This window comes from Rhodnius prolixus, unplaced genomic scaffold (assembly GCF_049639745.1).
Source record: "Rhodnius prolixus isolate KJV_2025 unplaced genomic scaffold, Rpr scaffold_12, whole genome shotgun sequence".
NCBI lineage: Eukaryota > Metazoa > Arthropoda > Insecta > Hemiptera > Reduviidae > Rhodnius > Rhodnius prolixus.
The window spans coordinates 11,915,911-11,943,211 of NW_027411635.1; the positions used below are offsets into that span (position 1 = coordinate 11,915,911).

The 27,301-nt window shown below is 34.4% G+C and overlaps 1 protein-coding gene and 1 long non-coding RNA gene across 23 annotated transcripts in view; one reads left to right on the forward strand and one right to left on the reverse strand.

Annotated features, from left to right (window-relative positions):
- PMCA (plasma membrane calcium-transporting ATPase 3) overlaps window positions 1–27,301 on the reverse strand; it is a 451,317-nt gene that overhangs the window by 114,461 nt on the left and 309,555 nt on the right. For 8 of the 22 annotated variants that reach the window (XM_074142761.1, XM_074142762.1, XM_074142745.1 and 5 more), the window contains 10 exons: window positions 19,483–19,665; window positions 17,434–17,625; window positions 15,075–15,298; window positions 13,156–13,291; window positions 12,076–12,210; window positions 11,283–11,318; window positions 10,429–10,653; window positions 8,825–9,027; window positions 8,349–8,455; window positions 6,875–7,010 (listed from right to left, as the gene is read on the reverse strand). In XM_074142761.1, the coding sequence (XP_073998862.1) occupies window positions 6,875–7,010; window positions 8,349–8,455; window positions 8,825–9,027; window positions 10,429–10,653; window positions 11,283–11,318; window positions 12,076–12,210; window positions 13,156–13,291; window positions 15,075–15,298; window positions 17,434–17,625; window positions 19,483–19,639 (1,551 nt within the window). In that variant the 5' untranslated portion in view covers window positions 19,640–19,665. Of the gene's footprint in view, window positions 1–6,874; window positions 7,011–8,348; window positions 8,456–8,824; window positions 9,028–10,428; window positions 10,654–11,282; window positions 11,319–12,075; window positions 12,211–13,155; window positions 13,292–15,074; window positions 15,299–17,433; window positions 17,626–19,482; window positions 19,666–22,287; window positions 22,393–26,010; window positions 26,232–27,301 lie in introns of all 22 variants that reach the window. The other 14 variants (XM_074142746.1, XM_074142758.1, XM_074142756.1 and 11 more) reach the window with 3 other exon arrangements.
- On the forward strand, window positions 247–11,053 carry LOC141461611 (uncharacterized). The gene is made up of 3 exons (XR_012462981.1): window positions 247–548; window positions 10,736–10,805; window positions 10,881–11,053. It is a non-coding gene; the product is annotated as an uncharacterized lncRNA (long non-coding RNA).

A 27,301-nucleotide genomic window follows, 5' to 3' on the forward strand; every position in this document is an offset into this window, starting at 1 on the left:
GTCAAGCAATTCAAAATATTATGCTGTGGTATGCTTACTTGAATTTTTTTCAACATTATATAATATTACAATATAATAATCATGATAATAACAATACAGACTATAGAACACTGTCCCAAGGTCGGCAGTGCACTGAAAAAAGCCAATGGTCTCAGATGCTGACGCGCCTTAAATTAAAAAAAAAAATCCGCTAGTTGTTTGAAGTAACAGGTGAGAAGGTTAAGTGATACAGAAGGTTACCGAGCATAAAAATAGTAACCGCTGAATGTTCAAGGCGTTTATAACACTTAAAGTGGCTATAAAGGTTTTGAACCAAAACCGTAACGATAAAGTTGTGGTGTTTGAACTGTTTTGTTTAGTAGTTTCATCCTCAAAATTTGAGGCACGTATTGATATTAACGAAATAGTAAGAAGACAAAGACTCATTCGAAGAAAGCTATTTCAGCATTGCGCAAATTAATAATTGAAGAAGACGGTGATCGTGGAAATAGAGAAAAGTCAAGAAATATTCCAGGTTTTCGTTTTAATGGAATTTCGATAAACAAAAGGTAATGTTTGACTATGTTAATAATATTAACTTCAACACATGTGAATTAACTTTAATTTGTGATGCTTTAACGATTGATTTTGTTCTGATAAATACGCATGCGATGGTCATCAATAAGGAAAAAAATATTCTAGAAAAACCGATAAGGAAAGAAAATATTCTAGAAATAAATTGACAAAAATAATCGTATTGATGGTTTAAACTTGGATAATTATGATTCGCACTTACGAAGTTTTTCTAGCCAAAAAATCGTTTTTTATTAACAGTTTTTACTTTTTATTAAAATTTATAATTTATTTAAAAGTTAATTATTTAAAATTATTAATACATATATAGCAGCTCCCCTCTGACCTTAATTATCCAGCTAGCTAATGAAGTTACCGTTTAAATCACCCCTAAAAACTAGTACTGGTTGAGGATTGTTTGACTATAGTTGAATCGGTTATTGCAGAAACAACACATGTTACAAAATCACGATTTTTCATGAAATGAAAAAATTGTACAGGATAAGCAAACATTAGTTCTTTCTGTCCTAAATGAAATATTTACGCGGCCGTTAAGACTGTTTAAACTACTGCAGATGTGTTATTTCTGCACTAAAATGTGCGTTAAGGCTCAAATTATGAAATAATGTAAAAAAACCTAAACTGGCCGAAATGTCACATGTGTTGTTTCTGCAATAACCGATTCAGTTGAATTGTACCTTTGACTATTTTGTGCAGAGGTATTTAACTTATTCTAATGTGTTTTGTTTCTGAAATGGATCTAATTTTTACCTTTCCATTCAATACGTCACTTGAAGAGATATAAAATGTCAAGCACCATTTCCCCAACTCTCAATAAATAACAATTTTTTGTAGATAATTTTCTTTAATGATAATATACAAGGCTACCTGTGAAACGGCAGGGATAGACATCTCCATATGTTAGGTACGTTAATGCACAATTAAACGGTATTCAGGGATTTGGGAAGGACATTGATATCCAAATACATTACAAAATCTGACGTCCCAATTAGCAAATCAAAAACCTTTTTAACAGAACCTCAACCTCATTGTTCCAAGTAAACCTATTCTGTGCTCCGTAACATACAATAGCCCTGCTGACAGCGTTGAACATCTTCAATTTTTTGTGAAAGGTACCTCTTGCTTTTTTTAGTATTCAACTATTAAATGAATACAGAGCATATTTTACTCTCGAAACCCTTTCCTTGAAATGTTAAACAGTCTCGATGTTAACGTCAGATTCTTAACAGAATACATTCTTTTTGTTTTAAAAATAATTATTATTTTAATTCTGACGATTTTTTTTTTTTTTTTGTATACAGAATGGTTAGGTGACTATTCACAAAACGTGACTCACGTATGCTCTCCGACCATTTCTCCTCACTCTTACTGCAAGTTTTTACAAATGATGGTCCCATTTCAGAATAATGTTAATAAGGGTAGAGTAGGGATTAGCTAAGTGGTTTGCGAATACTGGATTCCAACGCGGAGATCCCCGGTTCGAATCCAGCTGCTGGCCCTTAGATTTTCTGTTCTTAAGATCTTCTAATAGTTCACTGTTCGGCGTTGGAAGTGTTGTCTGTAACGAGAAAACACTGTCGGAGGCCGGTATTGCACTGAAAAAAGCTCTGGGCGCCAATAACCTCAGATGAAAGACACGCCTTAAAACAATTTGTTTTTTATAATTTTAAAATTTCAAGATATTTTAAAAGCTTAATATTTAATTCTTAATAGATAAATATTTCTTTCCTTACGAGTCTTCTAGCGATTGAGGATTGTCAACGGCGTTTCACATGCCATTTTCTGCAGTGCATGTCAAGCTCTGAATTTATTGGAGAACGACCGATACTGGGGTGTATGCATTAATGACGCGTGCAATACGTCACATCCAAGTTAAATTCGTACATTGTATGCAATCTTATTGAGCGCCTGCTCTCTTTCATCTCCAACAGAGTTATGGGAGAAATATAAATCGCACATGGCTGAAGATATGGTTCGTCGAATACGCAAGGAAAATTCAAATATACATGGATTTTACAGCAGAAATCTAAAACGAAGCATTGATAATGATTGAAGATTTGTGTTTGTTAGAAATCACGAACAAAGTTCTCAATTAATTGGGATGGGAATACCATCACCGAATCGTTGCGCTGCTGCTTCGCTGCGGACTGAGCCACAGCAACGCGTGGCCGGGTACAGTTAGTTTATATATGTATAATTTCATATTAAAAAAAAAATAATCACAAGTTAGATGTTTTACAATATTGCGCTTGTTCGTGCAGTTATTGACATATAAACTTTCGGATAGTCCTATCGAAGAACTGTCGGGTTCTTATTTTTCAATTTTTACCTTATCCAATCTTGTTCCCATCAACAACAATACGATCTGATCCAAATTGCAGCTCTCTCAGACAGCTGTCAGACAATAATAAAGTTTTGAAATTTCGCCCGGATGGTTATTTTACACCAATTTATTTATTTATGTTTTAGTTATTTAATTGGTGATACATGTGGCCACTACAATGGAAATTCAAGCTAGTTTTCATTAATTTAATTAGCATGCGCCCTTTCCCAATAGCAAATGATTTGATTTTGCTAAGTTAATCTACCAAATGTTGGCCATTTGATTAGTGTTATGCGATTTTTCATTAATATTGTTTGATAAACTTAAGTTTTATTATGTTTATTTTTTTAATTTAAATACGTCAAAATCTGAGGTTATTGGCCCGGATCTTTTTTCCAGCACACTTCAGGCCTCCAGAAAGCGTTTCACGCGTTACAGACAACACTGTCCACATCGGACAATGAGCCCGTAAGAATCTCCTAGGAAAAAAAAATTTAAGAGCCTATAGCTGGATTCGAACCCGCGTTCTTCACTGGTCGGAATCCAGTATACGCTAAACACTAAGCTAATCCCTTCCTTTCTTATACTATTTCTATTTTTACTGTCATATAAAAACTTTTTTGGAGAAACGAGGCATTCAAGACCAGCACAAATTCAACGTAAACGAGTATCTCTGAAAAAAGGTTGATAGAATGGCAATAATAGTAACTTTGTAAGAAAATGCAATTTATGCATTCAATCGTCAGATCAACCCTTACACAACTGCCCTGCCGGATAGTTTTGATACCTGTTTCAAGATCGGCTTTATTTATCCGACAGGAACAAAAACTCTTCAAGAAGAATATGCCGATTTTTGCAACAGTTTACATCAAGTTCATCAGAAGCAATTAAAGCACTATCATGATTTCCTATTCATGCGTCAACCGATAAATTGTTAGGATCCAGAAAGCGGTAAGGCTGCTGCGAAAAATTGTTTTAACCAAATCTGGTACTTAGTTTTCAAAACTGCGGATATATCTTTATTTAATGACAATTTTTCATAGCTGTTAAGGTAAACATCGCTTAAGTTATGCTGGAAGTAGACCAAAGAAAAAAAAAGAATGGCATACTTTTTCTTACAAATATACATACATTATTTACATATATTTTAAACACCCATGGAAGGTCGATGCTGATTACAAAAGTGGATGTGAAGAATTTGAGGAGACAGAAAGACTTTGGAGAAAAGGTTACAAACTCATTCAAGAATTCAATAATACTTGAACAAATATTATACTTTTTATTACTATTATTGAGATTTTTAAAACTGCACAGAAATAAATGCAAGTAAAACAGATGACATGTAATAGTCCATAAGTGCACATCCTGACATGACTGATATGAACGACGCCCATCCAGCGATGGTAGAATAATATGCCATTAGAAACAGTAGGCTCACGACTATCACACTACGTAGTGGACGTCTACATTCGTAGTTTATCGCGGGCACCAACGCTTCAGGCTTCGGAGAACGTGGAGGATGAGAGGACTTGAAGACTATTGAAGAACTGAAGGCATTGTGAAAGCAGAGAATGGTTGGGAGTAAAATTTTAAATATCGGGATTTAGTGATGACAGAGACGAAGAGAAATTTTAAGTAATTGTTATTAGTGTGGTAAGAGAGGTAAAAGAGAGCTTTGACTAAAGTACTTAGGATTTTGTATTGAAGGGATTGATGCGATAATGTTTCGAGTGTGAGCTGACCCGTATAGTTCTATTTCGTAAGTACATATTTTACGAGGGTCGTTTGAAAAGTCCGTGCAAAGTCAGAGAGATAGCACCACTGGCGCGTATCGAGGTTATGTTTAGTTAGTAGCAACTCTTGGAAAAACACACACCAAGTTTCAGCCAGATCGGTCTATTTCTTTGTGTTTGGCATTCGTTTGAATCGAGGAAGTCGAGTGATTTTCAAAAAATGGACGAAAAAGAATTTCGTGTGTTGATTAAACACTACTTTATGAAAGGCAAAACGCCTCAGGAGACTAAAGAGAAGCTTGATAAACATTATGGTGACTCTGCACCTTCGATTAGAACAGTTTATAAGTGGTTTCAAAATTTTCGGAGTGGCCATATGGGCACAAGTGACGCTGAACGTTCTGGACGCCCTGTTGAGGTTACTACTCCAGAAATCATTGATAAAATCCATGATATGGTGATGGATGACAGAAGAGTGAAGGTGCGTGAGATTGCTAGTGCTGTGGGCATCTCGAATGAACGGGTACATAATATTTTGCATCAACATTTGGACATGACAAAGCTATCCGCAAGGTGGGTGCCGCGATTGCTCACGCTTGACCAAAAATGAAATCGTGTAAGGACGGTTTGCAGCTGTTCCAGAAGAATCCGCAGGACTTTAAGCGTCGTTTCGACACTGTGGATGAAACATGGATACATCACTACACTCATGAGACCAAAGAACAATCTAAACAATGGGTTACCAAGGGGGAATCTGAGCCAAAAAAGGCGAAGACCGTTCCTTCGGCCGGAAAGATTATGGCGACTGTCTTTTGGGATTCGCAAGGAATAATCCTCATCGACTATCTGGAAAAGGGTAAAACTATTACAGGTTCATATTATTCATCGTTATTGGACCGTTTGAAAACCGAGCTGCAAGAAAAACGCCCACGATTGGCCCACAAAAAAGTCCTTTTCCATCACGACAACGCACCAGCTCACACCTCAGCAGTTGTGGTCGCAAAATTAATGGAAATAGGGTTCCAACTCGTTTCACATCCCCCTATTCTCCAGACTTGGCTCCCTCGGACTACTATTTGTTCCCCAATATGAAGAAATGGCTGGCGGGAAAAAGATTTTATTCAAACGAGGAGGTGATTGCAGAAACGAATGGCTATTTTTCAGACTTGGACAAATCCTATTATTCGGAAGGGATCAACAAACTAGAGCAGCGTTGGACGAAGTGTATAAGCCTAAAAGGAGACTATGTTGAAAAATAAAAAAGGTTTACCCCATAAAATTAAGTAGTTTTTATTTTTGCACGGACTTTTCAAACGATCCTCGTACAAGTTTATATTAAATTTGTTATACAACTCAGTTCGTTTTAGTACAGAATGGGGGTTCCAGGTTGGTCGTTTGACGAGGTGAAGTCCAGGGTTACAAGTAATTATAGAAAGGATGCTACTGTTGAAAAGGAGAGTTTTTCGGTAAACGTGAAGACTATGTGTTCTTATTTCTGATGATTAACACACACACACACACAAAACAGAAATAATTTGTTTTACATATCGTTGAATGTTCGTCGCTAACATTGTTTTGATTCTATAAAAATTACGTCCTAAATAAATACGTTTCAAAACGTGTGCGTTACCAAAATTACCCTATTTCTTAAAATTTATTTCTGCATAAATTTCTCTAAGAAAATGGTCGGGATAGGGAAGAGTAGTGTTCCACTTGTGAACGAAATTACTGTTGCGTGTACTACGTTTTAACTTTAAAGCGTTTGAGGGTCTACTTGCAATTGTAGGATTGAGCTGAAGTTTTGCACAGCTTGTTTAATTGTTTGTTGGACTAGGATGAGAGGCGGGAGCAGAAAAATGTTAACTTTCGAAAACATTAACTACGGTAAGTAACATCCTTAGTGCTAAGTAACATCTTAATGTACAGAATCTGGTTTAGTTTTCTGTTTAATTTCTTTCAAGTTGTTTCAATTTTTTTTCGACATTCACGAAGTCTGACCAGTCCAGTGTTGCAATCGCTTCAGCTAACATCTTTTATTGTGTGTGGTTCTGCCTCTGATTTGGTCTGATAAAGTTTTGTAAACAGCTTCCGAAAAGAAAGGAGTAGACGAATATACTTTCAAGTCCAGAAAAGCCTTTTAAATTTTGTACTGTGCATTGAAACTTGTAGCAACGCTTATTCAAGACCTACAACAAACTGCTAAACTTTCTCTTTTGTCACACAATTCAAACAAACTAGATCATACCATTATTCTGGTAGTGTAGGCTGAGTTGATGGAGATCGCATTCACTATCAGATTGCCAACATTTGCAGGAATTGAAGAGAATTTAGGAGTGGTTTTACTCAACACTTCACAGATGTAAGACTGAACCACTGTCATTCTGTAAAAATAATTAATGTTTAGAACTGTGATAGGTTAAAAGAAATTAAATAAATTACCAATTAGATAAATGTAAATCATGTACTATTTATACATTAATAAATACTCAGAAGGAAAAAACTTCGGAGGTTTGTACGTCTTGTACATACTACCTGCTGTAAGAGTTAAGCTTTATTAGAACTTTAGATTTACTGACAATTACTCTCTTCACTTTGGGCTTCCAAAAACTGAATGACTCAAATTTCAAATTTTTGAATTATTGTGGACTAGCAATGGAAGGCAATTTTGACTTACTTCAACAGTAATAAAAGCAACTATGACATGGAGGGTTTGATTGAAATTTAACGAATTAAGTAATGGAACATGATTTATGTAAACGTTTCATTTGTGATCATAGATCGACGGCAAATGCTGGAGTTTTGTGGAAAAAGGGTTATTGGAGTCCGCAGGATTTTCTAGTAATAAGTGTACTCAGAGCAGCGAATTAGGAAGTGTGCGTTTTGACCCTAAGTACAGCAGTTCAACAAGATTTTTGGATGAAAAAGATAAAAGGATTGTAACAAGAAAATATGGATTAGATTAAATTGAATGGTAACCTATTCTCTCTATCAACCAACATATCTCTAAAAATGATGAAAAAAAATGATGAAGAGATATTGCAGCGTATTATTCGCAAGCATGAGGGGAAAAGAGTTAAAACCTCTTATTCTGTAGAATGATTGCATGAAAAAGAAAGGAGAGATGTAGTTAGTTTAGATCAGGGAATGGGATTAAAAAGGCCAAAGAAGAGATTGCCTTAAAAAACTCATACTTGCATCTTACGGGACATTAACGTTTGGGTGTAATTCAACGAAAACTAAAGGCGTCTACAGGACAGGGGAAAACATACTCGTAAAATTACAAGGTCACGTTAAAAATGACCTAATGAGAGTGGAGCAACTCCCATGCTTGGGTTAGTAAGCAGAAGTATAAATTATTTTTAAAGAATAAGTATTTTAAATTTGAAATATTGAAAGTAAATTTTTGATAATCTTATTTTGTGTACAATTATGCGCATCTCTTTGTTTTTCCCTATATCAAAAGAATTTTATAAGCTTTAGATAATTCAGATACCTTCAAATAGTTAATTTTATTAGGGGAGTTAATTGAATAGTAAAATTAATGCATTCAATGTATTCATGGTTTAATGAGATGTTTATTGGCTCAACATTTATCTTCTAAATAATAATGCTAAAACATTAATGAACTAATTGTCATTTATTGTTTACACTAGAAATAAAAGTCCACTACGAATAGAAAACATTGGATCACAAATATATCAGTAAAACGGATATTTTACCGATTGGTAGTGAGTGTTCCAGTCTTGTCCGAACAGATGGCTGTAGCATTACCCATGGTTTCGCAAGCGTCCAGATGTCTTACCAGGTTATTATCTTTCATCATTTTCTGAAACACACGTTATTCAAACTACTTCCACAAATCTTATTTTCAATATCAAGAATTCTGCAATGTAACTAACACTCATGTGAAGCTTGTACTACATAAATGGGTTAGATCATTCAAGTCTATTATTTTTTGAAGCATAACAATAGAACGTAATACGTATGTTATGCGGTTTAACCTACAGTAATTTTGAATTATACCAGATTGTTTCGCTTGGTGGAACTTCAAAATATGTAATATTACACAATTGGAATTACGCCGCCCCCACGACGTCCGCTATACATTTCAAATAGTAAAAGAAAGAATTAACATTTGGGAAGCAGCAGCCTTTCCACTTACTAATTGACTTACAAGAGGTGATTATAGACATACCTTGACAGAATATGCAAGCGAGAGAGTGACAGCGAGAGGAAGACCCTCGGGCACGGCGACCACGAGTACTGTCACACCGATAATGAAGTGTTTAACGAACTCATTGATGTATGTATTGCTCCATGGTTTCTCATTAATGACGAAGGTCTTGAGACAGAATTGGATAACGAGAATAATAACTGTCAGCACGGCTATAGTTGAACCTGTTAACACATAATAATACTAATAATTATAAAAATTATGTAGGGAAGGGATTAACTCAATTGCCCACGAGATGAACTTGTAAGCCAGAGGTTCGGGGCGCAAGTCCAAGCATGCTGCTTTTAGATTTACTCCTCCAATGAGCTTCTTTGGCTCATTGTCCGTTGATAGACAATATTTTCAGTAACAAGAGAACAGTGTTTGGTGGCCGGACGTTCACAAAGAACTTCCCGGACGCAAAGACCTTAGATGTAGAAACGTCTTAAAAAATAAAATTATTGTACTTGTTTCGAATTACATGATTAAATAAGGAAGCAAAGCTTAATGTGCTGTAGTTTCAAACTATTACTACATTTTTTTAAACAATATCGGGGTTACCCAAAACTGGAGTAAAAACTTTCTTTGTATTTATTTATTCCATTATTTGACATAGAATTCAGAAAAAGGGCACATTCCTTTTCCATGAAAACTTCTCAAACAAAAATCGTCAGAGCACTATGCAAAAAATGGTGTAAGAAATGGAATCGCTTAGAATTAGAATCGATTTCTTAGTGTGCTTCCATCTGCTTAGCACATGTATCGTCTTTTTTATTAGGATAGTGGTAATAATTTGATTATTACTATTACATGTTTACTTATATATTACATTACTGTTATATATTGCTGTTGTTACTGTTATTATGATCGGGTTTATTTCAGTAACCTTGAACAAAATCTAAAATTTTTAATAAAATGTCAGAAACTATACTAAAATGCATAGTAATAAAACATATCTACCTTAATGATTTATGCTTAGTCTACAGTTACTATAATACTATGCAGACTCAATCGTCACCGGAATAGAAATGACAAGTGGCAACAATGAATTGTACAAACCAAAATATCTGCTGAGATTTACCATAAACAGTTATTAGATCTAAGCAGTTCGTCTAGTGCAAACACATAGCTACAATTTTTTGTTACATATTTAACTATCTTTATGATGGTCATAGATAAAACTGTAATAGGGAGGAGATCCCTCGACTAGCTATCACTTCTAGCCCTCTACTTTTAAAATATCATTCAACACATTTCAGAAATAAACTTCACTGAAAGAATGTTTATAATCAGCTACATTATCTTAGTGAATCATCAAATTCATTGATAAACCTCGTATTATGCATGATATCTAGTTTGTCTGTTTGAATTTCCCAGTTCGTGCGAGGACCTAATGGCAAATAATTGTATCTTATCCGGATGCAAAGACCATGACTTATACTTGTATTATTCTAATTGAAAGTACGCCTTTACAGTTGTGTAAATGACTTGAAAAGTAGAATAATCCTGAGATCGTTTAAACTAATAGTAAAGTTTATTTTTAAGAAATAAGAAATTATTTGTATTAGGTAGTAAAATACACTCACCGGCATAACCTATTTGAATGGCTAACTTTGTGAGTTTGGCTTGCAGAACAGACTTTTCTTTCTTGTGGCTATGATCATGTTCCGTAGACTCGGTTGCAGATTTCTTGGTGGCGCTATCAACCTGGGCACTCTCTAGTCGCGCGCCCCCACCTTGCGGCGCCACGCCAACTCCCACCACTCCGCCCATATGGCTGTTGCCGGTCACGCCGCCATCATCTTCAGTGCCTTAACAATTAAACACTTTGACATATCCAAAAGAAGCAATAAGGAGAACCACTTAAATACCATGCTAATTGATGTGTTTTAGCGATCTACCGGGAAGAAAAACTCCTAGAAAGGAGTCAGGATGAACCAAGCACAAGTAACATTATATATTTGTAAGTAACAGAGCACAATAAACATTGATTTGTAGACAATAAACTACTGTTAGAGAATCGCTTTAATTTTCACAGGAATTCGGAAAACTAGACTATTGTCTCCGTTACCACAACAGATTCGGCAAAATTGCTGTTACTTGGTCGTGAATTTGGCTGTGTAAACTAGTTCCAACAACTAGATAACCAAATGTATCCTGGTGGTTCACTTAAGCGTGCAGAAGACCAAATTATACAAAATAATAATAATTAATAAAGTAAAATGATCAACTTTCTCTCCATGCAATTTTTGTCTCTTGTTAAAAATGAATTTAAACTTCGTTCTCTTTCAGATTTCCTCATTATTCATAATCGCTGATTTAATCATCCTACAATTCCTAACGCTTGAAACTCCTTACCGAGAAATTTCAACCACAGCTTATTAGGGGATAGCTCTAAAACTTACTAACACGATTAAAATAAATAAATAAAAATCTTTACCTGTCAGACTTTTCTTTTTCCTGTTTTTCTTGGCTTCTGCGAAGGGCGTTACATGTAACAGAAAGTAGATTTATAACTAATTCATGAAAGTATTAATTTGGGAGGTGAGAACACCACCGTTCCCGTGTCCGGATTGTTTAGAAATATCTCAAAGCCCTGAAAAAGACTATAGATTCTATATTCGGGATCATTTGTTATTTATGGACCTAACCGTTTTATGACTCCATTAGAGGAGCTTGCAAACCAAGTACTAGAAGCAGGTTGGGTGTTTTATTAAGCAAATAGTTCTGAAATAACTATTCACTCTCAAAAAAAAAAAAAAAAAAAAAAATCACGAATTCTGCTTCCTTACAACCAGTCCAAAAATTAATTACAAAAACCAAATATCTCCATAATGAATTGGATAGTAAGCTATCATGTCAGTCACACTAACGAAGAAGTGAAAAGTCGCCTCCACTTGTTTAAACGTTTAAGCTGAACTAGTTGGAGAGCAATACAAGAGGTACTAACACCTATTGGACATACATAAGCCCCGTTGTAAAATACGGATGTGAAGCTTTTATACGCAGGAAACTTGATGTGGCCCAAAACAATACTCACTGTTTAGCCAAAAATAGCCGAGAAAATTCCTTCTACAAGGTTTAATTGCACTTAGTGCAGCAAGTTGAAAAAAAAAAAAATTATTAGTGTGTTTTCACGACTAAAATGCGACGAAATAAAAACACAAGACACAAATTTATAGCAAAACATTTGAAAATAGTGTGTTGCAATATAAATTTAATTTCACACATACCTTTTCGTTTTTTCTTGATCTCCTGCTCTTGTTCGTCGACCGCCGCCCCAAGAAGGGTAAAAATGATTCCTGCCTGCGAGTTCACTCCCACAGCAGTCACTACTATTTTTCCGCTACCTTCCATCACATGTGTGCCTGGAACAAACAATAAAGTTGTATCCATTTTTCTATGTAGCAGATACTTAAGAACATGTCCCACGAGCAGGATAGAGACAGTTCTCGACTTCAAACCAGCACGTTTTGAGATCGAGAGGTTGGCAAGGAAACCTCCTCAAAATAGAACCAAGCTAGGATTTATAACTCCACTCTCCTATTATATATCCATGCCCCCCTCCCGGAAAATGCTGCAGGTTTGTATTAACCTAAGGCAAGACAAGTTCACGGCTAATTCTCCACCCCTTTTACACGGATGTTTACGAGCTTAAAGATGTGTAACTCAAGAGATTAAAATAATCTTACTAACAGGCAGCCTGACAGGCAATAATAAGCTCACTAGTCATTAACTTTGAAATGGTATAGAAATAGCTCAGCAATTTTTACGGCCTGGGCGAAATTAATAAAACAGTCCTGCTTTGCGAGGTGATTTGACGTCTAACATACTTAGGTGGCCGATTTTCCAAGGCAAGGAAATGCGCCAGCAACTTCTTTGAAAGGAAGTTTAAGCGGTAAGAGCTAAGGCATCAGTCTTGATCAAAACAGACTGCGGATACATAGCTGATAGAGTGTCGTGCAGTGAAGGTTTAGCAGCCCATACGGAAGGAGTAGGGTGTACATGCCTTTCCCTGTTACAAGGATTTTTTTAGAGGTAAACTTCGAAGTTTATCCTATATTGAGACCACATCCTGGCACCTTAAGAGACAATAAAATAAAAAAAGAGACAACAAAATTCTTTTGGCCGCAAGCCATAAGGTTGCTGCCTAAATATAGAGATTATGCTTTTAGATGTCAATAACAAAGAAATTTAAGTTATAAATCTGTTTAAATTTTGCCCTAAATACTATTACCGTTCACTTTTATGCTGAAAACTGTAATAATTAAAGATATATGATTAACTAATGGTACAACGCATAACAATCGTACCTGAAAGCAGTATAGGATCAAATCCTTCGCCCTTCTTTATGTGATCAGATTCCCCTGTTAATGAAGATTCGTCCAATTTGAGGTCGTTACTCTGGATTAGAACACCATCGGCTGGCAGTAAATCTCCATATTTTACCTGGAATTCATTTCTAATTACAAACTGTTAAAAAGTATATTTTAATAATTTTCGTTATTGACAGCTAAAAATTAGAATTCGTTGTTTACAAAATTTTGTGTAGCAGAAACCACTTTGATTTAAAAGTAAAAAAGAAACACGCTGACTTTGAAACTTATTCTTCAAAACTAAAACCTTAAATTTCAGTCACTTTCACCCACGTTGCTGCAATCATTTCAATTCGGCCATTGTCAGAGTTCTTTAGTTTTGAAATGGCGAATTCCTCGCTTCTTAATCGTACAGCTTCATAATCTACCATGGCTTAAATTAATTTGATGAATAGTTCGTTATAGAATACAGCCAAGGGCATATTAGCATCATATTAATATTGTATTTATACAATAACATATTGTCATACTCATTAGTCAAATTTGTCAAAACTAGGTTACTATATGCCGCAGTGGTAGTGACCCGGATTTTTACTCAAAGGACACATTTTGATATCAACTTTTGAAGGTAGTATATTTCACGTCTTATTTAGCAATAACGGAGGAATAGGCATGGAGCCTCCAAACTAAAACAATGTGAAGGTCTTGCACCGTTTATGCATCCCAAAAATAATATTAAAAATAAATTAAACCAACCTTTAAAACAACGTAACATAATTGCTTGTTTATTAGCATCTTTCATTTAACACACACGCAACTTCTTATCTACAATTTTAAGGGCGAACGATAAGTGTAGGTGAAAATTTTAATCAACCTATACAAGAAGGATAGATATTAATTAGCAGGATTCTGAGAGAGGCCAAAATTTTAAGTAAGAAAAATCTATGAGAGTATCATAAACTTTTACTAAATCTTCTTACTATGACTCATAAGCCCTAAGATGACACTCTGGCTCTATAAAAGGGTAATTAGACCCTTGGTGTCGCACGGGGCAGTGGCATAATGGGCGAAAACCTTGCAGGAAGGTGGAGTCTGGACACTCAGCGGCATTCAAAGGCTGGCTTGCCTGAGTGCAACGGGTGCTATGAGGACATCTCCTACTGCGGCCTCGGAGGTTTTGTGAAATATTTGCCCCCATTGCACATATACATTCAAGGTGTTGCGAGGGCCGTTGTCTCTAGGCTTATGAGGGGACAAAATCCTATCAGCAATAGGCATGAAGGAGCGTATCCATGAACTATATGAGGAACTAGAGCTGGACCCTATTTTGTGTCTGCCTTCAGATGTTTGACCCCCAAATATAGCTTTGTCAAGCTTTTTAAAGCCCCCAGTTGTGGGGGGACTCAATCTGGTACACGGATGGCTCCAAGACAGAGGAGGGTGTAGGAGCAGGAGTGTACAGCGCTAAACTGAAATGTAGCTTTTCGGTTAGCCTAGGCTAACTAGCTACAGTCTTTCAGGTGGAGCTAGCTGCAATTAAGTTTCGTGCTAAGGATGTTACTTCTCGGGGAAGAAAAACCAAGGCATGAGAGCTTTACCCAGGAGCCGCTCTCCAGAATTAAGAGTCTGATTAAACGGACGGGTCTGGAGATTGAGCTTTAGAGTAGTGGGAGCCACTAGATCCACGGGATCGCGGTGGCATAGGCCTTCAAGGCCGCCCTGCTAGAATCTATACATCTACTATGACTCAACAAAATGAAGGATTACTTCAAGTAAATAAAAATATAAATTATACAAAACAAAAAATACATTATCTCTAACTTCATCAATCCAGCAATATTTCCATGCGCAGCAACTTGTTTATCAACTTTTACAATGAAATCAGGCTAGATATTTCAATAAAAATGGTAACATACCTGACAAATATCGCCCACTACTATGTCCGTAACAGATATTTGTTTAACTTCGCCTTGACGTATAACAGAAAACTTGTGTTCGCCCTCAATTCTATTCTGTAAACCTCGAAATTGGCGTTCTTTCGAATAGTCATTAAATGCCGTGACGATGACTACAACTATGACAGATAAGAGTATGGCCAGGCCTTCAATCCAGCCGTGCTTCGCCTCGTCGTCTTCTACAACTGGATCAATGATTACAGCAGTTAGTATTCAACAACTCATTAGGAATATCAAATTTTGTTAATACAATTCACCACACCAGTTTGTTAAATAAACATGAAATGTCCACTTCATTTACCGTAGATAAATAAAAGAATAAAATTTGTAAATGTGAAATGATAATAGAACAATCTTTAATTAATAGCAGAATGCTTACCTGGTGCTTCAGCTAGGAATTGCATAACAAACAAAATTCAATTTACTTTATGCTTTCACTTGAATTTTTAAATACTTACTTAAATATATTCAAAGATAAACAAAAATTATTCGTTCATCGTACTAACAGTAAGATGTTAACTACATTTGTAAAGGATAACAGATCGATCAAGGAAAACAAAATGACAATATATGTAGTTTGGTCCACAATGCTGGACAATATTGTTAATTTGATCCCTCACAGCAACCATCATTACAATTCTGTTACAGATTTTCATCGATCATCCGAGATGGAATCTTCAGTTGGCTGTTGAGAATTCAATTTCACTTATAATGGTTCTGTTATACATTAGACTTGCTGACTGTACGATTGAGATTAACATTTTTTATTTTAACATTTTTGTACAAATAGTAAATAGTGTGCATTACAGTGTTCTGTATAGGTAATATTAAAAAATAATAAAGTTGGAGTTGTATTTTTGCTCGAGGGGGTGTAGAATTTGAACTGGTACCACTTAAAAGCCTCGTTCATTAATTCAAAGAAATAAATCATTATTTCTACTATAATTCAGAACAATCCCAAATATAAATTTACTTAATGATTATTTTATCAACATTGAGCTTTTTTGCTACCGACACTACAAAATGTAGTTTTTCTACGATAAAATTGGTCAACGATGTACTGAGAAAGATCTAATAGTAATAAAAGAAAAATCGTTTGAATAACTATACTTAAATCATTTAACCAGTTGGCTGAGAAAAAAGTAACAAAAGTAAAGTTTAAAAATTTTGGATATATATGGTTTATGTGGATTTCTACATTATACGAACAAGAATATTAACATCTTAAGTATTACCATTAATTTTTTTTTTTTTTAAATTCCAAAAACCCCTTATAAAAAAACTAAAATGAGAAAATTAAGGAAAAAAAGTGAGAAAAATAATGTATTGTGAGTCTCGCATTTTAGTTTTTCCCAGACTTCAATTAAGCGAGAGGCGACCTAGACATTCATAACACAGGCCAACAATAAAAATTAATCAACAAGTTGCAGTAGAAATAAATTTTTTTTTTTTCCCTAAAGTGCTGACTTGAAAAAAGAGATTCGTTTTATTATAATCTTTTCGACTTACAAAACACTCAAACCGGATTAAGGGTAGAAAAAACAAATACATCAAAATTTGTTCGATGTAATAGTTAGCGGGATATTAGGATTGGTTAAGAAAATGAAAGAATTGTGAAAGAAATAAAGCCATTGGCTTTAAACGTGAGTACTGCATAAAACATACTTTTAAAAAAAGTATCTCCGTTTTGAATTTCAGGTATGAGCAGCCCTGGGAAGATTCGCATCAGACATCATATACAATGTATACTTTTGCACTACGCAAAATATGTATCATATGCTCAGTGAGAAAGTGGTATCCTACCAATTTCAAAAAGAAAAGGGTAATATGGTACAAGGATTCACAATCTTTGCAATCATGTAATGAACGAGTTCACAAAAAAGTCAAGGCCATAGAGTAGAAAGATGTTAAGAGGGCTTCGTAATTCACATGATGGCAGATTACTTTTGGTGTCAAATGTAGGACCTTCCCAGAGCTATTCATATTCTTTGCCCCATCTTTTGTGTGTTTTGGCTTTGGAGATCTGGCCTCTTTAGCGATGTTTTAAACATAAAATATTAAAGATGTTATACAAAAATTAAAATCATGTAAGAAACGAAAGTGTGGCTGAAGCTTTGTGAGATTATACATGCAAGGCTAATAATACAAAATTAATTCTAATTATTAATTTTATTAAATCGGCTAAGATTTTACTGGTTAACAAGAAATTTCGAAAAAGCAACTAACGCAAGTATCCAATGTTCGAACTGAAGGAAATAAACTGAGCCATATCAAAGTAATTTTAGTAAAAATTAAATTACAAAAATCTTTTGAGACTAACCCTTATCGTCAACTGGCCGGTAAAAGGAAAGCACTAATGATACTAGGGCAGCAATTTGAAGAATTATTAGTGTTACGTCTTGAAGAGCAGCCCACATGAGCTGAAGGAACGTTTTAGGAGGTTTAGGTGGTATTGTGTTGGAGCCAAAGGTTTCTCTCCTATGTTCAAGATCTGCTGCAGACCCACTCAAACCTTCAACAAGAAACAGATAATTGTTCTCTCTGAAACATGGCCACCTGGGTAATTTCATACAATGTACATTCACGGACGAACATATCGAACACTAATACTTTGCATTAAATTTAAACCTGAAACAGTACTATTATTCTTATATACATTAATAATGTTCTTTTAAAATTAGTTCCTTCGACGAATTGTGAGATTTGTGTTGTTAAGAAAATTTGTTAAATCAAAATGGTTTGAAAGTACCCTCAAATAGGTGCATCCTAGTGCCTCTAAGCAGGCCGCAGTCATTAATTATTAATTGCTTTGTTTGGCTGGGATGAAGGAGTGGCTAGCCCATACCTCCCTACTGGAAAAGGGGGTCATATAGCAGCAACAGTACCGCCTGATTTGAAACAGGGCTAAATTTCTTTTCTAATACAGCAGTAACACGCTTAGTCTTCTTAAACAGCGGAATTGAAGAAACCAAAATCATATTTACTGCCTGTAAAGTTCGTACGGACAATGTCGTGTAAGTAATGATTGCAGGCCGTGCACTACACCGCACTGCCAAGCATAATTTCTGATAATAAAAGAAAGGGCAAACTGTACCAAACTAATCTACAAAAAAAAACAACTTGTGCATAATCATAATAATCCTAACATTGTGGTTAGATTAGGCGATTATGTTCCAGAAGAAAAATGTAGTTGCCGATCTGTTCTGTTCAGGATTGGCCTTCTAACTTAGAGAGCATCTCCTAATCCTAAGTAAGAGAAAATCAGCATCCGGATTTCTTCTCGCCAAAAAGAACTCCATTGTCTACGAGCTCAGTAACAGTATGTTTTACGTCAGTTGAAGAGGCCTACCATACTTAACACGCCTCCCAGTCAGATCCCAAGACTGTTCTGTAGAGTTCATGTAAATATAATAGACTGGTATATTGCTAATAATAGAAGAAAAAAGGATCAAAATTTTTCTTTTTCAATGCACCAAATTGAACGCTGAATAAAGCTTGGTTTTATGTAATGTCAGTTTGGTACCCGGGCATGACAATGTTTCCTTCTCACACGTAACTGACTGCAATTGAAAATTTTTTAAAAAGCTTTTCGCCTGGGGAGACCATCCTACTTAGGTTGTGACCATCTTGTGACATAAAGTCTATCATGCTAGCAAATCGTCACATTCTATCGGTCGAGGTACTGGCCGCGGGTCAGAACACATACTAGGTCGAGTACTCCATCCATGCTTATTTAATCTGACCTTATCCACGTTTATAGCACATGACGATACGCGTAGAAAACAACTCTAATGAGCGCCCACAACGGTTCGGTCCTCATCTGCAAAAACTACGATAGGGGAAGAAAAAACAGATTTTTCCAGTCTGATTGCATTGCAATCGCTAGTTTGTGACATGACACCTCTGGCACTTTGAGAGAACAGAGGAGAAAATAAGCATATATGACTGGTGGGAAATCCAGTACGTTTAAAAAAAAGAGAGATTTCTCCTATAGGCACTACAAGAGATCGGTACATCCATCCAAGCCTCTTTTGGTTGGAGTACCTAGAACCCTCTCAGTTCTAATTTAATCTACTCTACTATAACTGTTATCTAGGACTAGTGATCAAGGTCCATTCTTTACTTTACTTTTCAATTAATTTACTTTTATTTCTCTTTTTTTCCCCCCTTGGCATCAGTTTGCACTATTAGCCAGAATCTTTTCTTAATTAGTTCTTAATTTCAATTAATTTACTTTTCAAAATATATAAATTAATAGGTGTCCGGTTTTTCCAACATGAGTTTATTAATCTGATCACTCTTCATAGATATGTGATTCATTAATAAAAGTAAATACATAAATAAAAGAACAGCAGTGGCACTTACTAACCTTCACTAGGCGACGTATAAAGTTTTTTACATAATTCTTGCACTCCACCCATTTCGTTAAGTCTAGCCACGCCTTCAAGGCCGCGATGCTCCATGAGCTCGCGGAGTTGCTTGAGCGTGACACCATACTGTGCCGGCCGGCCGTCTATTGTAGCCATCTCTCACCGCCCGACAGCTCCTCCTCCTGCAGTCAGAAAACATAATATTACATAATTAATTGAAACCGGTAAATTACCAAATGAAAAAATGGAAGTAAACCAATAATAAACATCTTAATACATGAAAAACTACAATATTGCCTCGAATTCATGTTTTAAAAAATATTTAGTTTAAAGTTGCTACAACTGCTACGCGAATTTCTCAGGAAATGCCGATGTTAGATCTAGACACACTTAGTAAGATGTACCAGATGTAACTTCCAGAAAGATAAGAAAATATAAGAGCATAATTTGACAGCCTCTTACAGTAAAATGTAATGGTCATATTCTCATTTCAAGTTTCAGAAGATATGACAGACCTTAATCTCCAGTAACTTGAATTAGAAGGTAATCGCCTTCCTTATAACAACCCATGTTAGTCCTACTTCTTACATCAATGGTTAGCTCGCTACTCCAGCGATCCAATATTAAATTAACTTTCCGTTCAGGTAGAATTTCTGGTAAATTATGACAACATAAAATAGCTAAATAACTTACTTTCGTTACTTACGTACTTACTTACTTAGGGTACTATTTAAAACTTTTTTTTGAACATATAAGAATATAGTTCAATGTTCGATTGCGTTTTGCTAAGAAAATTAATGAAAATTCACTTTAATTCTGTTTAGGAAGAAAAAATAATAAAATCTCACTATAATTCTGTTTGAGAAGAAATATTCCTTTTATCTGAAATGTAGTTTTTGCTTTTTCTCTATGTATGTAATTTTTTTTATTTGGTCCTTAAAAAAATGAGTTTTTTATACCCTAGCCAAACGTTTCAATACAGTGGGTTTCATTCTTCTTCGTAGTTATCAGCAGTTATACTCAGTTATCCACAATAGCGTTTCGTTGTGCGGTTCTCTTGATTTTGTCGTAGTATATTTATTTCTAAGTTATTCTTGCCTGTTCTGTAATTTATTGAATCAGACATCACTGTAATAATTATGAGTACAATAATGATTATGAGTCTTAAATACGTAATAAATTACGTTTATATTATATTTACTTGTAAGTCAATAGACTCCTTATGTTTTTAAACGCTCTAATTATAATTCTAGGAGAAGAGACTGCTTGCTTGAGTGTTGTCTCATTACGTCCAAAAGCTGTTGTTGTGTTTGGTTCAGAAAATGTGAGAGTTAAATATATATTAATCAGTTTGTTGAAAGGGTTCTTATCTTTGATTTGAGTTTGCATTCTCATTCTTTGCGTACGGCGAATATTCTGATATTACATACAGTTGCTTATTAGGGTTTTAACAACAATAGTCTGTTATAAGTTTTTTGTTTGTGTTTTTTTTTTTTATTGACCTCTGTACGCTATTTACTTAGCTGAGAGTGATATTTATCTTAATTCTGTACCTTGAACACAATATTATTTAAACATTTTTCAAATTCTGATCGTAAGGTCTCTTTAATGTTTGTTCAATAAGGCTACGAAATAATGAATTTATTGATATTAAGGCATTATTGCAAAAAGAGAAGTTCTGCAGCAGAAGCAAAAATGAACTGAAGAAGTAATGCTGAATAAAAAGTTTTCTCAACGTTAGTTTCAAAAATACAAGACAGGCTTCATCAGCTTGGAAAGAAAGACAGGTCCACGTACTTTATTAAAGATTTGAATACTCTAATCGAAACAGGAAGATTGCACAATGCAAAAGTACCAGACAATTATAATTTTTACTCAGGTATCCTAGCTGCTGTAGAGAAGCGTTTCACATCGATAAAAAAAAAGAAAATGTACACAAGTTCTTCATGAGCTGACTCAGCACAACAAGCTCAGCGTCGTTTAGAAACTGTGAAGGCTATTTCAAAATCCCTGAGTGGTTGTCTCATCAATCGAATTCTTATCGGCTGTGGCCGGGAATTAGGACATCGCCAATCTGTTCAGCCCATTGAAAGCATTATTGATACAGGAATGCTCAACTGATTTAGCAAAAAATTCTTTGACACATTTGAGCTGCTATCTCCTCCTGCGCTTTCGGACCCGATTTGGCACTATCAGTTTCATCGCTTGTTCCGATCAATGGTTCATTTTCTCCGGAGCCAAAGATTCAGTTATTAAGAGAAAGTCCCAGCAGCAGTTTAAGAATGTTTTGTAACCACAAAATGTTATCGGCATAGAATTCAATAGCTCGACAAAAGATTATGGTTAATTACTATAGAACATGATGGGCGGACATTTGTTTTTCTTTTTTTCTGACCCCAATAGTTTATTTGTAGGTTTGATAGACTTTTCAGTTAAGAAAACAATGCACTTGAAAATTGCAAGCATTATTTGCAAAGTTACGATTTATTACTTTATTTTAAACAGAAATATAAACACTCGCATTTTTTGAGTAATTAAAACTGAGCAATTGAGAATTGCAAATGATGTTGTCTAAGATGTTTTTTTAGCCAGCGATGATATAGAATGATCATACAATCCTTTTACCAATAACCAAATTTAAATGAATTAAAAATAAATTGAAATAATTCAGAGAGTAGTGTTAGGAAATGGGTCACGTTACTTTGGAACGTGATTTTTTAAATTTCTTAACCTTTTTATTTCCATTGTCTAATCGGACTTCAGTATTTTTGTATTATTTAGATTCAATAAATTCAGTAGCATACCTTACTTTACATGGGTAGGCTAAGGTTGTGGTAACTCTCAAATAGTTATTCAGTAAAACGTCTAATATGACATCTTTGACGCTCAGGCTCGCCCAGCCTTGGAACCTGTAGGAGGAAGAATTAAATTTAAGAACCTTAACTACATTTAGATGAATTCCTACTATAGTAACTAAACAAAAAAAAATGCAAATATCTTTCAGCTCCCTCTGCGATAAGATTTTTTTATGGCCACAATTATTTCAAATCATTCTCCTTTCATAATAGTTTTATGTTGAGGGGGAAAAGAAAGACTAAAAGGCCTACGGGAATTATTCAAGTGGTATTACATACACCATTCATGTACAGTGGTGCTCCTGCTTCAAGCGTGGGAGTGAATCAGTTTATAAAGATGAACGTTTAGAAAGACCTTCTTTATCAACTAACAATACCTATGTTGAAACAAGTTGATTTCCGCAAGTGAAAATCATCATCTAACGGACAGAGAGAGAACTTACAGAAGAAAATGCATTTAAATAGGTTCCCGCCAAAAATCTGACGAGGTTGCTTCGTCGTAGCAACTAACCATTTCTTTCCATGTTGTTAAACTGCATATTTTTTGTTTATTTATTTATTTTTTGTAAAAACCAAACGACTTTATTTTCACTCAGATTTGGCCCCTTCTGAATTTCGTTCACATGAAAACTCAAAACATCCACGAAAGGAAAATTATTTCAACCAATAGAAACTATTTTTTAGAAAAAAAAATCGCAACATAGAGAACAGAAAGCGATTCCAAGAAAGGACTGCTTTCTTCAGCAATGGAAACTGTACCTAATTCGCTATTCCCCAAATTACTCAGGAAGTTTATATATATATATATATATATATATATATAATAAAATAATAAACCGTAAACTAATTTTTCCCCTCATTTTCAAGTGCATTACTTCTAATGGGATGGAAGTTATAATTTTTTGTTGTCAAATTATGTATTACATATATGTATTGTACATATAAAAAAATAGTATAATTGCAAAATATTTCAATAAATACTAGGATTCTTTTAATAAAAATAAAAATACAATTCACATAGATGCAACATACATTTCTCCTTCTTTTTACCTACTATAAACTTACTTCTTCCTTCTCACTTTGTACATAGCAAGTGCCACGTTTATAAAATTTATATTATATTCTAACACTGACTCTCAATTGCTGAGTATGACACAGTTGATGAGATGTCAAATTTAGTTTCTTCCTCAACTCAAAAAATCTTGTGAAAGCCAGAGACTTGGTAAAAATATTTGCCGTCTGTTCTTCTGAATCAAAATGCACAAGTTCGATAGACCCGTGTTAGTCCGACTTACGTTTTCACTGTTTGTTGCTATGCTGATACATCTGCTACATTTATTATATTTATCATCACGAAACTTCACCTTTTCAACATTAGTATTAATTTCTTCTACTAGGCCCTTAATCCATACCAGGTCTTTGGTGGCTTCATATAAGGCTATGTTACTCTACCACAGCCGATGAAAATGCCACTGTCGTCTGTTTTTCTGAAAAGCTGTGTAATTCTAATATATTTTCAGATTTTAATTTCAAACCATGAAGATGCTTTCATAAAGATGTCTTCGTTCTTTAAGCCTTTCAAAAAGGCAGTATTTACGTCCATACAGTGTACTTTGAATTCTTTTTTTACAGCTAATGCCAAATTAATTCGGAAAGTTTCTAACTTATTTCTAATTTATTAGCCACTAGAGCATATGCTTCTTCAGATCATTAAACTTCTGAAAAAAGCTCAAGCCGCCAATGACCTCAGATATTCCCGCGCCTTAAATTAAACAAAAAACTAATAGTATTTAAGAAAATGTTGCCAAAATAAAAGTTACAACTGAAATACAATTCTGTAATATAGTATCAAATTCAATAAATAAATTTACAAATATGAGAAAGTAACGAAATAGCAAATAATTCGCAGAGTATTGAAATAAAAGCAATCCTATAATAAAACATGTTACTTGACTTTAAGACTATTCTGAGGTCCTTAAAATCGAAAAATCAAAACTGCTAGTAAAAGTCTTCTAAAAAGTAGCATCTTTAAAAAATGGAAAATATTCATTCATTCTCAATAATCGGGATTAAAAGCTTTTCCAGAGTGCTCATTTTATCTGCAATGTTTCACCGTCTTGAAAACGATTCAACCACTGGTAACAAAAAAAAAAAAAAGTTTTAATTCAAAAATTCCTATTTTCCCACTTTTAATCACTGTAACATTATTAACAGATATAAATTTGACTATTTGCAAGACAGTGACTATTTCCTCAAAATAATCAGTAAATGAGCAAATAGTTATAATAAGAATAATAATAAACAATAGAAGTTACTTTACTTTTTCTTTTTTTTTTTAGTACAGGTTTTAAACTGACTAGAATCGTCTTAGACGCCGAGTCATTCTCTAGGCTAACACAAAATAGTCTAACTGTTATGGATATCTGGACACCTAAAGTTTAAGATATAAAGTTTAAAACATTTATTCTAAAAATGGTTTGCTACTGACACCTTTCATTATTTATTTTTGTAAAATTATATCAGTTCAGTTTTTATTTATCAGAACAAAACAAGATTAAAGTGGTTGGTATTTGGAATATTAAAGCTGAGATAGTACTCAGCGTGACAAGTTTAAATGAAGTGGGAAGTTAGCTGGATGGACAGCGCTCTACACAATAGTACATATCATTAAGGATGAAGGTATATACTCAAAAGCACACTAGAATTCAGAAATTAATTCATTTAGAAACTATTCGCCCTTGTGCTGATTTGCAAATAATTTTTTTTTTTGGTCACTGATTAAAAAGCCTTTAGGTGGGTACAGTTTGCCTACCTAGACAACACCTATTTTGTTACACTGCTTACACCATAAATTCCCACCGTTCAACTTTCAATCACTATATTAGATGGGTACACTTTATTAGTATGTTTCCATAAAAAAAAAAAAAAAGAAAAAAGAAACGAATAAAATACTGTAAGAAATTTAACAGTGTTATATTAAAATTATAAATTAGCAATACCTGTTAATATGTTCTTTCTTAAATAAGAAAAACTCTTAATTTTTTAAATTATCTTGTAATTTTTCGTTCATAAATTGTGTCATGAACGTATAACATTTATAACTTTAAAAACGTATCTGTAGAAACATAAATGCAAATCATATGAAAATATATCAATACTGTAAGTTTACATTTTCATAAGAATTCCATTGCTTGAATTTCATTAAACATACTGTGTAATTCTCAAAACGTTTTGAAAAGTAGAAATAATCCTCTTATTTTATTAAGAGACTAAGGTTCTTGTTTGTTTAAGAAACAATATACTACAATAAATTAAATATGAATTAGATTAAATTAAGAAAATTTATTTATTAGCAATAACCTTAAAATATTTTTATTGGAGGTGCATCGATTTTTGTACACTAACACCCTAAAAATATTATTTTGGATCACGTGAAAGCTACGATGGATAGCGATAGTGATGAATATTTTTCTGAAAATACTTCTCTTAAATCAAAATTAGAACTAAAACTATCCGGTAGAACAGTTGTGAAGCAGTTGATGTAACAATGTAATAGCGGTAACCCTACAATTCTTATTAAAGTTACCTACTTTCGTTATGGAAATAATTACAAAGAAAATGAATATAAATCAATAAAAATACTTAATAAATAAATAAATAAAATAAATATACCTCTATAACCTGTAATTTGATTCTTATTTTGTTCACTTTTCTAAACTTCACAGTTCTTCAGCATTCTACAACTCAGCCTAACCATCAGCAAGTATCCTTTACGCCTTAGATTAAGAGTATTTAACTTCAAAAGTATTGAAACGATTGCAGAAAAATATTAATAATAAACACTTCTTCAAGAGTTTTCACATCCTCGTTCAGACGGTAAGAGTGGGCAACACCTGAAAGAGGGCCACACGTGAACAATAAATAACTATTATTATACTTCACTTCAATATTTTATAGATGGATGAACATCCGACACAAGTCAGAGTATGAAAATACAAAAGCATGCTATTGACAGGGAAGACAAAAGATTCAATCTCTTCATTTTAGATTCAAGAAGACGTTCTGGATTTTTGATTCGAAAACAGTGTTTTCTATTGCTCAAGTTATGACTTCTAAGTGAAATCAGTAAGAACTGCAGGATATATGCAAAAATCGTCATTCCAATTTAAATTTTAACATGGCCATGTCATGTTTATAGATATAAAATTCAGTCCAGGTGTTCAAGACAAGACGGGCATTCTTCGTGCACACAATTTCAGTCTTCCTGACATATAAAATTCCAGAACCAAAATTCTCGTTCAATATTTGAATGAATACGCCAAATGAATAAATAAAATTCAATTGCTGAAAGATCAGCAGACAATTTTTTTTGTTTTTTTTAAATGATTTAATCTGAGGTTATTGGCACCTGGAGCTTTTTTCAGTGCACTACCGGCCTCCAGAAAGTGTTCTGTCATTACAGACAACACTGTCCATCACCGGACAGTGGAGCTGTAAAAAGCTCCCAAAAAGAGAAAATCTAAGGGCCAGCAGCTGGATTCGAACCCGGGACATCCGCGTGGGAATCCAACACGCTAGCCGCATAGCTAATCCCTTCCTTAAGCAGACAGTTGAAGTGAGACTTAAGGTTGTGAAGGAAAGCCATTCTCTCTCTCTCTCGCTCAGTCATTTGTGATTTCAAGGAAATATGAAGTAAACATTCATAATGTACTAATTAATAACAAATCTGTTCAACTTATTTACAGTAAGCGAGCGTATGAATTTATATAAAGCATGATTTTCAAATATTAAATTAAAGTGTTAGGGATAGTGTGTAAATTGCTGAGCTGGTTGTCTGCTTGTTGTGGCAACCAAGTGTAAGTTAAGAGTAACCTTAACATATAAACGGCGGCATGAATGAGCCAAGTGGTTACTTACAGACATAGGGAACCGTTTAAAGGCTAAGTGTAATGAAGATTAATAT